The sequence below is a fragment of the Aulonocara sp. 'chitande type north' Nkhata Bay genome, linkage group LG23 (assembly GCF_057382095.1).
Source record: "Aulonocara sp. 'chitande type north' Nkhata Bay isolate Kocher_YH1m ecotype deep benthic linkage group LG23, A_spYH_male_GT1.1, whole genome shotgun sequence".
NCBI classification, from domain to species: Eukaryota; Metazoa; Chordata; class Actinopteri; order Cichliformes; family Cichlidae; genus Aulonocara; species Aulonocara sp. 'chitande type north' Nkhata Bay.
The window spans coordinates 47,695,684-47,710,122 of record NC_141365.1 but is presented as its reverse complement, the minus strand read 5'-3'; the positions used below and the strand labels follow the sequence as shown (position 1 = coordinate 47,710,122).

The 14,439-nt window shown below is 39.5% G+C and overlaps 1 protein-coding gene and 1 pseudogene across 1 annotated transcript; both read right to left on the bottom strand.

Moving 5' to 3' along the window:
• LOC147302850 (uncharacterized) lies at window positions 1-3,945 on the bottom strand. The gene is made up of 4 exons (XM_086284496.1): window positions 3,015-3,945; window positions 1,495-1,611; window positions 1,275-1,378; window positions 1-1,170 (listed from the first exon to the last, which is right to left on the bottom strand). The coding sequence occupies exons 1-2, from the start codon at window positions 3,927-3,929 to the stop codon at window positions 1,606-1,608; spliced, it is 921 nt and encodes a 306-aa protein (XP_086140622.1). The 5' UTR covers window positions 3,930-3,945; the 3' UTR covers window positions 1-1,170; window positions 1,275-1,378; window positions 1,495-1,605.
• A 154-nt stretch (window positions 3,946-4,099) lies between these two features.
• Window positions 4,100-12,886, bottom strand: LOC147302849 (uncharacterized; annotated as a pseudogene).
• Between the last annotated feature and the right edge of the window lie 1,553 nt (window positions 12,887-14,439).

Below are 14,439 nucleotides of genomic sequence, written 5' to 3'. Positions count from 1 at the left end.
TTTTACAGCTTCTTTCTGAAAAGGACTGGTAGAATAAAGAAAAATAACTAAATTAAATAACTAAATAAAAAATAATGAGCAACATATGAAATACATGAAAATTCAACTTTTAAAACCACAATCCTGAACCTTTAAATTGTGTTGGTTTCTTAGAACATGGCTGAACAGCTGTTTCTATCGGTCTACTTAATCTTCTGATCTGTCTACACATCTTTTTATTACTCATTCTTTTTTATGTTTTAATGTAAACAGAGTCCACACAGTGGTAAAAGAGAACTGTATAGAGATTTGTGAGTAAACTCAAATGAAAGCCTAAGGTGGTGACACAGTTTAACACATGCAAATAATCAAATAAACACATTAGTCCTTTTTGTGAACATGGATAAATAAGTATCAATACAGCATTGTTCAGCCATGCCACTAAATGCTTTTTTACACATTGTTTTAACCTGGGCTCAGACACAAAGTCCCAAATTTAGTTAGTCCCTGACTTTGAGTTGTGGTTATGACTAATTATTATACACAAGGCTTTATCTATCTAAACTCTAAGGACACAAATATGAAAAAACCTATACTTACCAGCTGATACCCCACACTACACACTAGGTGTGCCATGTGACCTGAAACTTTGGTACAAAATCATCATAATCATTCTGTTAACACTGTTTTTTAACACTGTTTGTGTTGCTGTTCAGCAGTTTAAAATGTTTTAGATTGGATTACATGGAATGAATTTGAATTTTCTTGGGGGTTTTTGTATGTGTTTCGTTCTCAGCAGATTTTTTCTTCCATACTGTTGAATTCCAGTTACCACATTTCTGGTCATATGACATCCCAAGTGCCCACTTAAAAAAATCCCCACAGTTAATTCAACATTAAAACAAAATAAAAAAAATGTTAAATAAATAAAGGTTTGCTCTGTGATGAAATATTAAATAAGCATACATTGTACAGAGCACTAACAATGAAAACAATCCTTTAGCCTGTTGATCAGAGAGAGGCAGTCATTGTATCCATTTAAAACCTGTAATCACAGAGCACAATGTTTCTGTGAAACTATGAAGTCCCATATGATCCTCATCACGTCCAGTGACTTCAGAGTGGATCCTCCCTGTCATCCGGCCAGTGTTTGATGTGTGGCAAGCAGCACAGAAGCAGGATAGCTGAGGACTTTAAAAGAAGAGCAGAAAACGGGAACATATGTAGTTGTAAATGTAAATATCAGTGATACTTGTCTTGTCAAAGGGAATAAAATAATGAAAATGTTAACTTACACACTCATTTAGAGAGGATCTTGACACTGCACAGAGGAGGCACAGTCAGTCTGACAATGATGGTGATCTCCAGGGATGTTTTCCTGCAGCAACATTCCTGCCAACTGGCCGTATGATCCAGAGTAGTTGGTTTGTAATAAACAGAAAGGTGTATATGTTAGGTAGTGTGCACTCAGAGCTGGTCCTAAGAAACAAACACATCCTGTAATAAACTGAATACCTGTAGTAGTGCTGCTGCAAATATGAAGCCCTTCTATCATGAGTGGTTTCAAAGAAGGTGTTTTGGAGGCTCGGTCACAGAAACTGTGCAGTCTGTTCAGTCCTGAGTGTCTCAGCTCTGATGGGGATGGATCACAGAGGGAAACACCTGAGTACAGACATTACAATACACTCTAACACTCCTAAGGTCAAGTGAAAACACAATTTAAACACTTTACAAAGAATGAATACATGTTTTCATGGAAATTATGTCATTAACCCTTTTTGTTGTGAGTAAATCTCACCGACTGCTTGTGGGACAAGCTAGAAGGAGGACTTATCACAGAATGTCTCCTGTGCTCCAGATGTGAAGTCTCACGCTCTGATCGTACGGCGATGAAGATGGTGATGATGAAGCCTCTCTGATCTGTGGCATTACAGTTTCTAGCTGCTATGTGCTTCACACTGTTGGATCTTACATGTGAAGCTTGGAGAAGACACAGGAGGACTGTGTCTCTCTTAAAAAAGAAAAAGGGAAACCTAACACCCCCCCCCCTCAGCTCCCACCGTAACCCCCCCCCACTCAACTCCCCAACCTCACACCATCCAATGTCTATACAAATGTAGGGTATCAGCTGGTAACAGAAAGCAAGTGTTACATATGTACTACTTATGTAACACTGCTGAAACATTTCTGGCCAGAAATGTGCAGTTATCAACCCAGACCCACCCTGATGATTGCACTGGCCGAAACATGATAAAAGCTCATAAAAATGTATGTTTCATCGAAAGATTTGTCCAAAAATATAATCGTATACTTTTGAAAAAGTTTAAAGTTTATAACAAACCAAAATAATAACATTTTTGTAAATAGTATTTCAAAATAGAGGCACACATAAAGTGGCTTAACTGTCATTATTGCTGTAATTAGGTTTGTTTGTTTGTTTGTTTGTTTGTTTGTTTGTTTTTTTAAAAAGCAACCTTTAGTCATTATTGTTCTCTCAGAAACAATGAAGAAGCTGTTGAACATTTATGTGTTGTGTAGGCAATCCTCTGGTCCACCCTCCCTCCCTCCCAGCCACAGTGAGACTGGGGCAGCCTGGCAGGATGTTGAAGCCTGGCTGCAGAGAGGATATGCCTACACTATTCATTTTAAACTGCTATATTTGATTTTTCTGACATTTATAGGTTACTGTTAGTGAATTTTAGATTTTCTGTGATAAATAAAATTGTCATCTTTTACTGATATCATTACTTAATTCATGTAATTGTATTTTATGTAAACAATTCAACCATTATACTGCAATGCAGAGCGTCAACTTTTAAATATCGCTCTACTTTCTTAAGTCATTCAAAAATATAGATATTACTTACTGTATTCAAAGATCTAGATCATGAATCATCACAGGACAATACACAGTATACTGGGTCATGGTAACTATGGTAGGTCTTCATGACTCCAGAATGGAGACATCGATCTGACTGAGAAATGAAAATTAGGTCAAGCAGTGTGTTCTTCTCTGTGGTAGGGGCAGTGATGACCTGTGCGTATCCCCTAGACTCAAACAGCTCCAGGATTGGTTTGTTTGCACTGGATAAAACATTCTCATTAAAATCACCACAAACTATGATGGGATGACAGTCCATGATCTCCAATGAGTCTAATAGGCTTACCAGGTTTTTCAGGAATGGCCTCAGAGTGTAGTCTGGAGGTCTGTATACAACTGCAATCAGAGCACTGACTGGTGCTTCAACCTTTAAAGCCAGAAATTCAAGGTCAGTTACATTATGGATGTACTGTTTTTCATGCACTTGAATGTCACTTTTCACATAAACAGCAACTCCACCACCACTTCTGTTTGCCATCTGGGGAAAGTTTGTGTAGGACAGGTGTCTGTTGCGTTTGAACAAATTGTAATTTTCCAAGTGGAGACTCTCTGCGACAAAAGAGCCCCGCAGGTGTGTTTCTGTTAGGCACAAAACATCTGCTAGACACAATTCATGGTGACTTTTGATGTCATTAATGTGAGCTGGCAGTCCCTCTGTATTATGATGAACAATGGTGAAAACCTCTGACCTGCTCAGTGTTTGCCTCACGTGTAGAAGAGGCATCATGTCATCAAGGTTGGCTTGTCTCATGTTCTCAAGCGCTGCAGTGATTTCTGGGTTGGTGAATATTTTTTTCTCCTCCATATCAAGAAGATACAGTCCACTGAGAGACGTCACTCTACTGACAGCTACGTAGGCCATGCCGGGCTCAAAAATGCTCTTAAGAGAGACAACAGCTGATGTAGTTGTCATACCCTGTACCTTATGTATTGTACATGCAAAGGCCAGCTTCACTGGGAACTGTCTTCGTACCACTCCTTTCTGCTTCAGATTCTCCTCTGCTCTCTCAATGTACACCATATCGTCTGCTGGTGTGCGGTTATTCTTTCCAGATGTCTCATTATCCATTTTAAGTCCAAGCTTGATGATGTGTCGGTCATTTTCAGAGTAAACTACTCTAAGTAGTATTCCAAAAGCTCCATTAACCAAACCATTTTGTATGTCAATGTTTCTGGTGAGCATGACACGAGCTCCTTCTGCAACTTTCAGTGTGTCTGGTAACTCGTTTTTACCTCCTTTCAATGGTCTGTCTTGAAGTGCCATTCTGCCAGTTCTAGGATCTTTTCTATAATCATCTGCATGGATGTCAATGATATGAGTGTGGAGCAGAGCCAGTGTTGAAGAGTTGTGTGCATCCACTTCTTTATTAGTTGCAAAAATGTGCAATGCATCAGTCGGACAATGGGCTGGTTCAGTTATGGCCTGTAACAACAAATTTCTATCTGCTTCGCAAAGCTCATCCAACTTTCCTTTTACACGAATTCTGTTCAGCATCTCAGCAAAGACAACATCATCTTTCTGACGCATAATCTCAGTCAGAGTGATCATCTGAAAATGCTCCCGCCACAGGTCGATCTCAGACGGGTCGTGCACACAGAGAGGTTTAGACTGTCGCACTGGGGGTAGCTGATAGAAGTCTCCGACAGCAATGACTGACATGCCTCCAAAGGGTCTCCGAGTCCCTTTGATCTGTTTGAGTCTTGCATCTACATATGCAAACAGATGTCTTGACACCATAGACACTTCGTCAATGACGATTATTTCAGCATTCAAAAGTTCTGATCTGACTTCATCCAGCTGATTGCCAAGTCCCTGAATGGGAGGTTTTAAGCTTCTAGGCAGCTTGAGAAGAGAATGCAGTGTTGTTCCAGAAATGTTAAAAGCTGCAGTCCCAGTGAAAGCAGTTAACAGGACGGTGGGTTTTGATATGTCAACGTCGTCTGCATATCTGGGCACTTTGCTCAGTATCTTAGATGCTTCTGAGTAGATGCATTTGATTAGATGTGATTTTCCTGTTCCAGCACCACCATTAATATAAAAGAAAAACTGCTCTGGATTTAGAGCACAGACTCTTTTAATGCACCAGTCTCTAACTGCATAAAATATGCAGGCTTGCTTCTTATTCAGATTTTGAAACATCTGACGTAACAATGTGGGATCAATAGCAGGGGGTTCCCTGATGGCTCTGACTTCTGTTGAAGCATCAGCCTGACGGCTGTAGTCGGGCACATCTTCCTGTTCATTTTCATTGTCTCGCTCTCTTTCTTGTTCGACAAGTGGCAACCTTACGAGATCTGATTCAGGTGCCAGATTACACCATTCGTCAGTCACACCTCTGTTCTGCTCATATTCCTCAACAGCGCTCTCGATCTCCTCACTGTTTTTCTCATATTTTTCTCTGTTTCTTTTGACAATGTGTTGCACGTACTCAAGATGGTCAGTACCTGGTAGCTGTACACAGCCAGCACCATAGAAAGCCTGATAGGTTGGCAACGATGGTGTTTTCAGTTCGTGGTCTGAACGATGAGGAAGGTACAGTTTAAGCAGTCTTCCGTAATATTGCTCTGGATGTTTTTCTTGTGAGCAGCGGTGAAATCTGATGATAGCAGGCTTATTGTTTTTGCGCCTTTGCACAAACCCCATCTCATTGAGAAGGGGCAAAACATCTTTACCTTTTTTCTGTTGGCCATAGACAATCCTGCAAGTAGCAGCAAAGTCTGCCATGCACATCTCCTCATACTCTGGTGTTTCAGGTCTGGCTTTGTATTTGTCATTCAAAGATGTCATCCAAACATTGGAAGACTCAGGTGTTGTGTTGTCCAGAACTGACAGGGGACGACTCATTTTCACAGGATTATCATCAGTTGGAATGAATATTACAGCACGTGAGCATTGCTTCATGTGAAGACCACATGCACGAGCAACACACTCCTGTGCACTGATCTCTCGCTTCTTTGAATATGCCTGCATGACGGCTCTCATTTCATCGCACTCATTTACACTGTCCTTATGGGAGTTCTCAATGACAGTTTTCAGGTACTCAGATAGCCCGCCCTCTTTTTTTGATATATATTTCATTAAATAATTTGCAGCACCAAAAGCATCTAAAACAAAGCTTATGTCGATATTACTGTTCCAGGCTTCAAGCAGATGTGGATTATAGCCGTTTATCCAAGAGTCTTTTGGATCACGCTTTAGTATGATCGTACTCCTCATGTTCATTTTATTCAGGTATCTCTCATATTCTGCATGTGTCAACTTGCATCTTTCCAAGAGCTGCTCTAAACTCATGGAAGCAGTTTCAGGTTCATTCAGCAGCTGGTTCAGTGGTCTGAGCTTGTTCTTTGCCGTTTCTACTTCCAGTGCATCATCCTCACTGGGTCTTGTGATCATTGTCTCATTGCAGGGTGGTTTGGGAAAACCAAAACGGCACCCGGAGCTTAAACTCCTAAAGCATGTCTTTGTGTGGTTCTTACTGTGTTTTTGCACTTCTGTTACTTTTTTGTACAGTTCAGGTTGTTTATGTGGATCAGGCAGCTGAGCTGTGATGTATTTGTTTATAAAATCAAGAACAGTTTGCTCATCATCCTCCTCAAACACAGGAGCACCTTCTACCCACAGGAGGCAGTGTATGTGTGGGCTTCCTCTGTGCTGAAACTCAACTCTGTAAAAGTAGTCAATGACTTTGCCAAGTGGCTCTGCGGGAGATAAGAGTAAATCTCTGAATAATGCTTCAACTCTCTTGTCAAACATGCGCATTGTTGTGACAGGATTGCTTCTCAGGATGTCACACTTTGCTGACCAGTCGAGTCCTTCAAAATTCACTTGTTCACCTTGCTGCCTTGTTATTGCCTCGATCACTTCAGGCCAGCGCATTTCAGCAGCTGAAAATGTGCAAAAGAACGTGGGAGTTCCCAACTGTCTGATCATGGCAAAAAGATCTCTTGTTGTTTTCTCCCAATAGGCTGGGGTTCCTCTCAGAGGCTGCATGAATCTCACTGCATCTTTATTTCGCACCAGTTTCTCCACCTCATGTTTATCTTGTAACATGCCTGAGGTTATTTTTCTACCATCTCTGGTCAGAGGCTTTGCCTTCCTTAACTGTACTGTCATGCTGGATGTAGCCAAGTGTATTTCAGTCACAAACTGTGCAAAGAATAAATAGTTTGTGTCTTTGGCAAAACGATCATCAATGCAGAAAAGTCTTGATTTGAAATACCCACTGGGGGATACTTTGATCAGCCTTCTTTCATCAAGTGTGTTTTGGCCTGTAGGAAACTGCACAGGGAAGGCCATGGCCTCCAGTTTAGGTGTTTTGAAAAAACTTATTGGATTGTTTCTCTCTGCAGGAGCAACAGAGTAGATTCCTTCACTGAAACATAATATCTCCTCAGCCACATCAGGGGGCTGCAAACAGGACTCGAGTGCAAAACCACCATTAGTCAGTCCATCTGCTTGCTCTGAATCATCTCTCATCTGTTCATGCGATTGTTCACCATCACAGGGTAACATGTCAATGTCCTGTTCATTTATATTTTGTGCTTCACTCAGTGCATTTTTCTCACAGCTGTCAATTTCCATTAAATCAGCCTCATCATAATCGTCCTCATTCATGTTTTCATCATCATCATCATCCTCATCATCTTCATCAGGAAGAGTTGGATCACACAGCTCAGCATCATCTCTGATGCTCACATCCTTATACTGTGGATGAATCTGCTTGAGTTTATGCAGTGCTTGCACAAGTTTAGACCAGCTTACAGTCTGAAACAGCTGATGACCTTTGTAAGACAAGCGTCTCTTCAATTTTACTCTCATGACCTGAGAATTAATTCTCAATCGAGGTAGTGTTTCAACAGTTTCCTGTACCTCTGATGGGACACAGACCACATTTCCTCTAATTGCTCTTTGTCTGCCTTTGGGAAGAGGAATGATCTTGGCAAATGGTATGCACTTGGCTATGAGATGTCTCTCCAGTATGTTGAGATCAGAAAGTTCAGCTGGAATATCAGCAAGATCCAACTTATTGGCAACAGCAAGTGCTGGCATGGATCCATTTTTAAGATGATCGTGGCAGGTGTGACATATCCACTCTCTCTTTCTCTCATCAGGCACTTTGCACTGCTCATTTCTGCAGTTTTCATCACAAACATGAACAAACTTTCCTGTCAAACATGTTGTAACTACATGTGGGTTTTTGACATAATTTGACCTTGTGCAGGGTCGTACTTGGTTTGGAAATGAAGCCTTGAAGCATACAGTACATGGGTATGATGGTCCAGCTTTGATTTGTGATTTGAACACAGATATGGCCTCGTTGATCACACTGTTGTCACTCTCTTGGGTTTGTCTGTTCACCCATCTGTATTTCCTTTTTATTTTCATGGCACATCTCATGTTGTGCATAATCCTAAATGCAAGATTACTTTGATACCTGTCTCGCATTAGTTGTTTCATCAGTTGTCTCTGTCTCTCTCTGAATTCAAAGTTTTCTCGATACCTTTTAGTGATGTAGCTTTTTTTCTCCTCTCTGAAATCAGTATTCTCATAGTAACGTCTTTTTATATATTGTTTTTGTTTTTGTCTAACTTTAGCATTCTCACAGTAACGTCTTTTAACATACTGTTGTTGTTTCTGTCTGAATTCTGCATTCTCACAGTAACGTCTTTTAACATACTGTTGTTGTTTCTTTCTGAATTCAGCATTCGCATGGTAACATCTTTTCATATACTGTTGTTTTTTCTGTCTAACTTCAGGATTGTTTTTATATGCCTCGCTTGTGCAAGATTTTTTCTTTTCTTTGTAATTTTTATTTGAAGCATACTTTTGTCGTTCTTTCCTTTTTTGGTTTTCTTTTCTCTGATTTCTGGGTTTCTCTGATGCCATTAATCTTCTTTTCATTTTGTGCCTTTGTTGTTTATTAACTTTTTTCAGTTTTTGTAAAACTATATCAGAAAGGTCACAGGCAGCAACATTTTTTATTGCAGCATTTGATTGACATGAAAAAGCATCACTTGATGGAAGGAAACTTAATTCACTGCATAGTTGTTCAGTGGGTATATTAGGAGGTTCATTCTGATCTTCATATGATGTGAATTGAGTCACGTGGACTTCTTTTTGTTTCACCAGTGGCGTACAAATGGACATTTGACAAAAGATATTTTCAGTCGGATCAGTGGTTGTGTTTCTCCTTGGAGTAGAGGAGTTTGCTTCATCAACAGTTGTATCAGAGTGAGTAGGTGCCACAGCAGTGGCAGCTGTTGGTCTGCAGACTGTGTCTGTGATAGTATCACTCAGGTTGACTGTGCTCATACTGTAGAACTGCACAGGCTTCAGTTCATAGTTACAAGAGGGTGATATCTCCATCATTTCATAAGAATCTTGTAGCCTCTTAATCATGTCACTGAGGAGTGTGAATTTCAGCATCACAGCTGTACCACGATTACGTGACTGTAGTAGTAGAGGAAGACCACTGGGTGTTCTGGAGTGTGGGTCAAAGAAACCATATTTGCCTGATGTGGATCTGAACACTGCGATACACAATCCACTCATAATCAGTAAGGCATACTGCACATCTGACAACAGGCAGCTCAGTCCTGCTTCTAAGCTGAGAAAGGTATCTACTGCCTCCTCTGGAGGTTCTTCAAATGTCCCATACCGGGAAGGCTGTGTCATGTTGACATGATACATAGACCTGCGAGCATCAACTTTGTCTGGCAGCTCATCGGTAGCCAAATGAATATTTTTAGGAAATCTTTTCTTGGCCTCTTTGTACATCACATCACCTTTATCCAAGACCAGATTAAGGTCAGCTGTAGTCATGTTTTCATTCTCATGAAGGAAAGCAAGAAATGTGAGTGAGTTACATGTGCACTGCTTGTTTCTAGAGTCTCCATATTTAGGATGAGCCTGGCTGCGAGATGCACAGACATGTATAACAGAGGGCTGGTTTTCAAGGTTCACTCTTTCTGCATGAGATGGTCCTGCCACATCACTGTGACAGCCTCTTTTCAAAAAAATCAGCATAACCCACCTGTGGGTTACATGACACCTCATGTTGTTCATTAAATTCATGCTGCAGTCCACTCTTTACAGCATCAGCATAAGATACCTGTTGTACATGTGCAGGAACATGTTGACCTGCCTGTTTGACACTGTCAGAATTGGTCTTTGTAGACACACTGTCTTCTGCAGAGCTCTGAGGAAAATCAAACTCAGCTTGTTCACATGTTGGTACTTTGTGAAACTCATGAAACTTTTTCCAGCGTTGTTTTGCAGCTTGTGACTTTTTCTGCTTCCTTGGCATTTTCACACACCTGCAAGTGTTTCTTAGTCTTTAGAAAATATGTTCACAAGATAAGAGTGGCACACACCAGGAGATGTTGTCTTTGTTTTTATATTTCAGTTTTTATTTGTCTTAAACAGTTGTCTTTCGTTTGACAGTTTGTTCTTCAGTTGAGAGAATATTATGCACTCTCTTTATTGGCTTGGCATTTTTCAGCAGCAAGCCAAGAGTGAAAAACAGGTAGAGAGAAAATTTAGAAGAGAGAACAGGCAGAGCAGGAGAGACACGGCTGGGAAATCACAATCAAACCGTGAATTAGTTTTCTTTGTTTGTTCAGTTTGTTCTCAGGTAGAGGCAATATATGCACTCTTTATTGCTTTAATGGCTTGGCGTTTTTCAGCAGCAAGCCAAGAGTGAAAAACAGGTAGAGAGAAAATTTAGCAGTGAGAACAGACAGAGCAGGAGAGACACGGCTTTAAATCAAACCGCAGATTTTTCTTTGTTTGTTCAGTTTGTTCATAGGTTGAGGCAAAATATGCACTCTTTATTGCTTTGTTGGCTTGGCGTTTTTCAGCAGCAAGCCAAGAGTGAAAAACAGGTAGAGAGAAAATTTAGCAGAGAGAACAGACAGAGCAGGAGAGACACGGCTTTAAATCAAACCGCAAAAGGATTGTTGGTTTGGCAAAATTTCTCACAAACCACAGAGTGAAATACAGATGGAAAGAAGGCAGAGACAATAGGTGGAGCAGGGCAGAGGATAGAGGGGTTGGGGGGTTGGGATGTGAGAGAGAAGACTGGAGATCTGGTCCTTGTTCTTCTTCTTCTACACACTCTGAACAAAAAACAAGAAAAAAAAAATTTTTTATTAAAATTATATCACATGGTAATTGTATGAACTAAATGTGACTACTGCAAAAGGACAAAACAAATATTCAAGCTAAACTGTTGTCGGCTGCCATGTGCAAAAAGTTGCATAATTGGGCACTTTTTAAAAGAATAAATATTTAATTAAATTCAGCAATAATATTTTTAAATACAAATATGATTGAGTGAATCATTAATTAATCACATGTAGTGTGACTACAAAAATGTACGAAAAAAATATTTTAGCCCAATTGTTAAGCTGCACTTATGTGTATTTATTATAAAATTGTGTTTAAAAGGTCTAGCACAAAGTTTGAACCCATCACTTTACAGCTTATATTAGTCATATTATTTTTTTATTTTGGTCTACTTCTCTTACAGTATGTGCACACCTACCAGGCAAAGCACAGTGTCAGTCAGGTTCCTGAAAGAAACGAGAAATAATACGTTAGTTGTCTGTACAGTGTTATCAGACTAACAGAAATACAAAGCCCACACGACATGATACACTGAACTTCTAGTCAGCAGGGTAATTATAGAGTAATATAGCACACCAACTGATACAGCAGTCATTTTACAATTCAAACTAGTTAACTGAAGTATTGCCACTTATGTAAGGCTACTGTTAGACTGTTACTAGCCTTAGCATTGCTGCTAGCGCTAGCATTCCGGCTAGCATTAGCACTTCAGTTAGTGTTAGCATTGCAGCTAGCGTTAGCAATGCTGCTAGCGCTAGCAATGCTGCTAGCGCTAGCACTCTTACTGTTAAAACTGAGCCACAATGGCAATAATAAAGCTCATTTCTTACTTTTGTCTCACTGACCGGCAAGAAATATCACAGGAATATTATTTTTGTCAGTTAACAACTGCTAAGGCTAGTGTTAGCACTATAGCTAGCGTTAGCATTGTTGCTAGCATTAGCATTGAAGCTAGCGTTAGCACTGCTGCTAACAGCAAAACGTAATAAACGTATATAAATGATAGCGAAGGTTATTCTTTTTTCTTTCTTTCTTCTTTGAATTGTTTTTAACTATGTTGGACTTGATATGTGAGTTTAAATGTCAAACATGTATTTTTTCCATCATAAAAATAAAACACTGCAGTACTGAGTGTACTGTACTTACCACAGCAGAGAGCAAAGCGGAATGACGACAGTTGGTCCAGTGATAGGTTAAAAACAGATGAGGCGTTCAGGTGGTGCTTGGAAATTTGACCATCAGTTTGAACAGCAATAATGAGCATATACATGTCTGTGTGTTGGTCTCTGTGTGTGACAGACATAGAGAGATAGAGGGAAAAAATACACTATACTAGTGTAAAAATTGGTCCTTTTTGCCCAAGTATAAGCGAATGAGTGACATACAGAAAAACAGGGCAACTGGCATTAAATGAGCAAATAAAAAGTATTAAATCTTGAACTGTTTTGTGGGTTTTATTTTAAGACTACTTTGAGTGTATTCGTGGGGAGATAAACTATACAGACTATAAACAGAGACATTAAATGAGATTAGGTTAGTTAAACGTTAGTTAAAAGGTGGGGAAATTAACTACAGACCGATAGATGCTGAGAGCTTTAATTATCCAGTCAGAAAGGATGATTTTGAAGTCATCAACTGACTCCAACTGCCCAGATCTGAAAAACCTTTGTGCCAATCACAATGCTCTACTTAGTTGGCATATACTAACTAGTGACAAACTATTAATCTGTGGCAAAACCCTGTCAAATCTGTCTTATTGTACTTTTGAAAAAGTTAATCTTACTACAATCTAACATTTTTAGGTTTAACCTTGGCAGAGTGAGAGAGAGCTCGTTAAGCAGGCAGGTGTGAGCCTGGTTGCTATAGTGACAATGGCTCCATACACACGACACAGACATGCACCTCACTTTTGCTGCTTAAAATGAACAGAAAAGTCAGGCCGAAACAAATCGTTCCCATATGAAAAGTACAAGTCGTATTGACGAAATTCTTTCACCGTGAGCGACAGCAGCTTCTAGTCTACTGAATTCTCAGTTTTCATGCCTGTGGAGTTTCTTATATGGACGTGGTGACAGTGTAAAGACACCATGCTCTTCTGATTTTCAAACGAACCTTCTGAGCCATTTTAACATTAGAGTCTATGGAAGAGTTGGAGGGAGGAGGCTGCGCATTGGTGACATTTATGAAAGAACCATAACACCTAGTACAATAGTAAACACATTGGATGAAAGAGGACAGCCATGGCTACGTTTTGAGGGTAAAATCATACCTGTAGAGCAAACGCTGCGGACACAGCAGCAGTTTTAAAAAAGATTTTAAGATTAATTTTTTTGCTCCTCTCACTCTAGCAGTTGAGCTGCCTCACTCTAGCCCCAACATTCCGTCCCATACACACCCATTATAAACTCTGAAACGGGTGAAAAAACATCATGAAACTTAAACTGGAACTGAAGAAAAAGTATAATAGATATTGAAAAGATAAATACAAGTTGAATAGTTGAATGTCTTGTCTTCGTTTTAAAGTTTGAATGGTGGCTCTATGTCAATGTATGTGGAAGTAGTAAGAGTTTAAAAATGAATAAGTTGAATGAGAATTTGAAGGGTCTCCCCATTGAAATACATGGGAAATTTTGGGAAATTTTTGTTGAATAAAGTTGAATAAAATTAAAAATATAAATGTTAAAAATGAGAAAAATAGAAGCAGTCATGTCCAAAAGAAGGGGAATCTAATGGTGTTTGAATGGTTTTTCTAAGTTGAACGGTTTTGAAGGAGTAGGAGTACAAAAAACGTACGGAATACAGAATAAAATAGAATAAAGATTAGAAGAACAATACTGTGAATGCTTTTCAAGCATTCACACTAACTAGAAAGTGCATTTTCTGAAGAAACTGCAGTGTGAATGCTTGAATCTGAATGTATGCACTGAAATGAATTAATTGCTGAATTTTGAGTTAAAAATATTGAATGAGATTAAAAAAAACCCAAAAAAAACCCCGAATTTAACCTGAAAACAAAGGTGCTGAACTGCTAAAAGCTGAAGGTTACACAGAAGAAGGAGTTGGAAAAAAACTGAAAATGTTTTAAATGTAAATTAGAAAACCCTAAGAAATGAGAAAAGAACATTCAGAGTCAGAAAACATCTGAATGAATATTAAAAGGTCATATTCTTTGAATCACTGAATGACTCAAATGTGATCCCTCCACTTTGATCCACACAGTTTAAAAAGTTTAAATGCCTGAGCTTTGAAAGATACGGTGTTGGAAAGAGAACAATAATGGCGACAATTTGAGGGTAAAATGATGGCTGTAACACTGTGGACACAGCAGCAGTTGAAAGAGAAGCGCTTAAGATGAATCTTGGTACAGTGGCAGGCAGAGCTCGTTAAGCAGGCAGGTGTGAGCCTGGTTGCTATAGTGACCGCACCCAATGGCTCCATACACACGTACACA

Excerpts from the sequence above, each read along its gene's own strand:
- LOC147302850 (XM_086284496.1), bottom strand. The coding sequence starts at position 3,929 with ATGGATAATGAGACATCTGGAAAGAATAACCGCACACCAGCAGACGAT.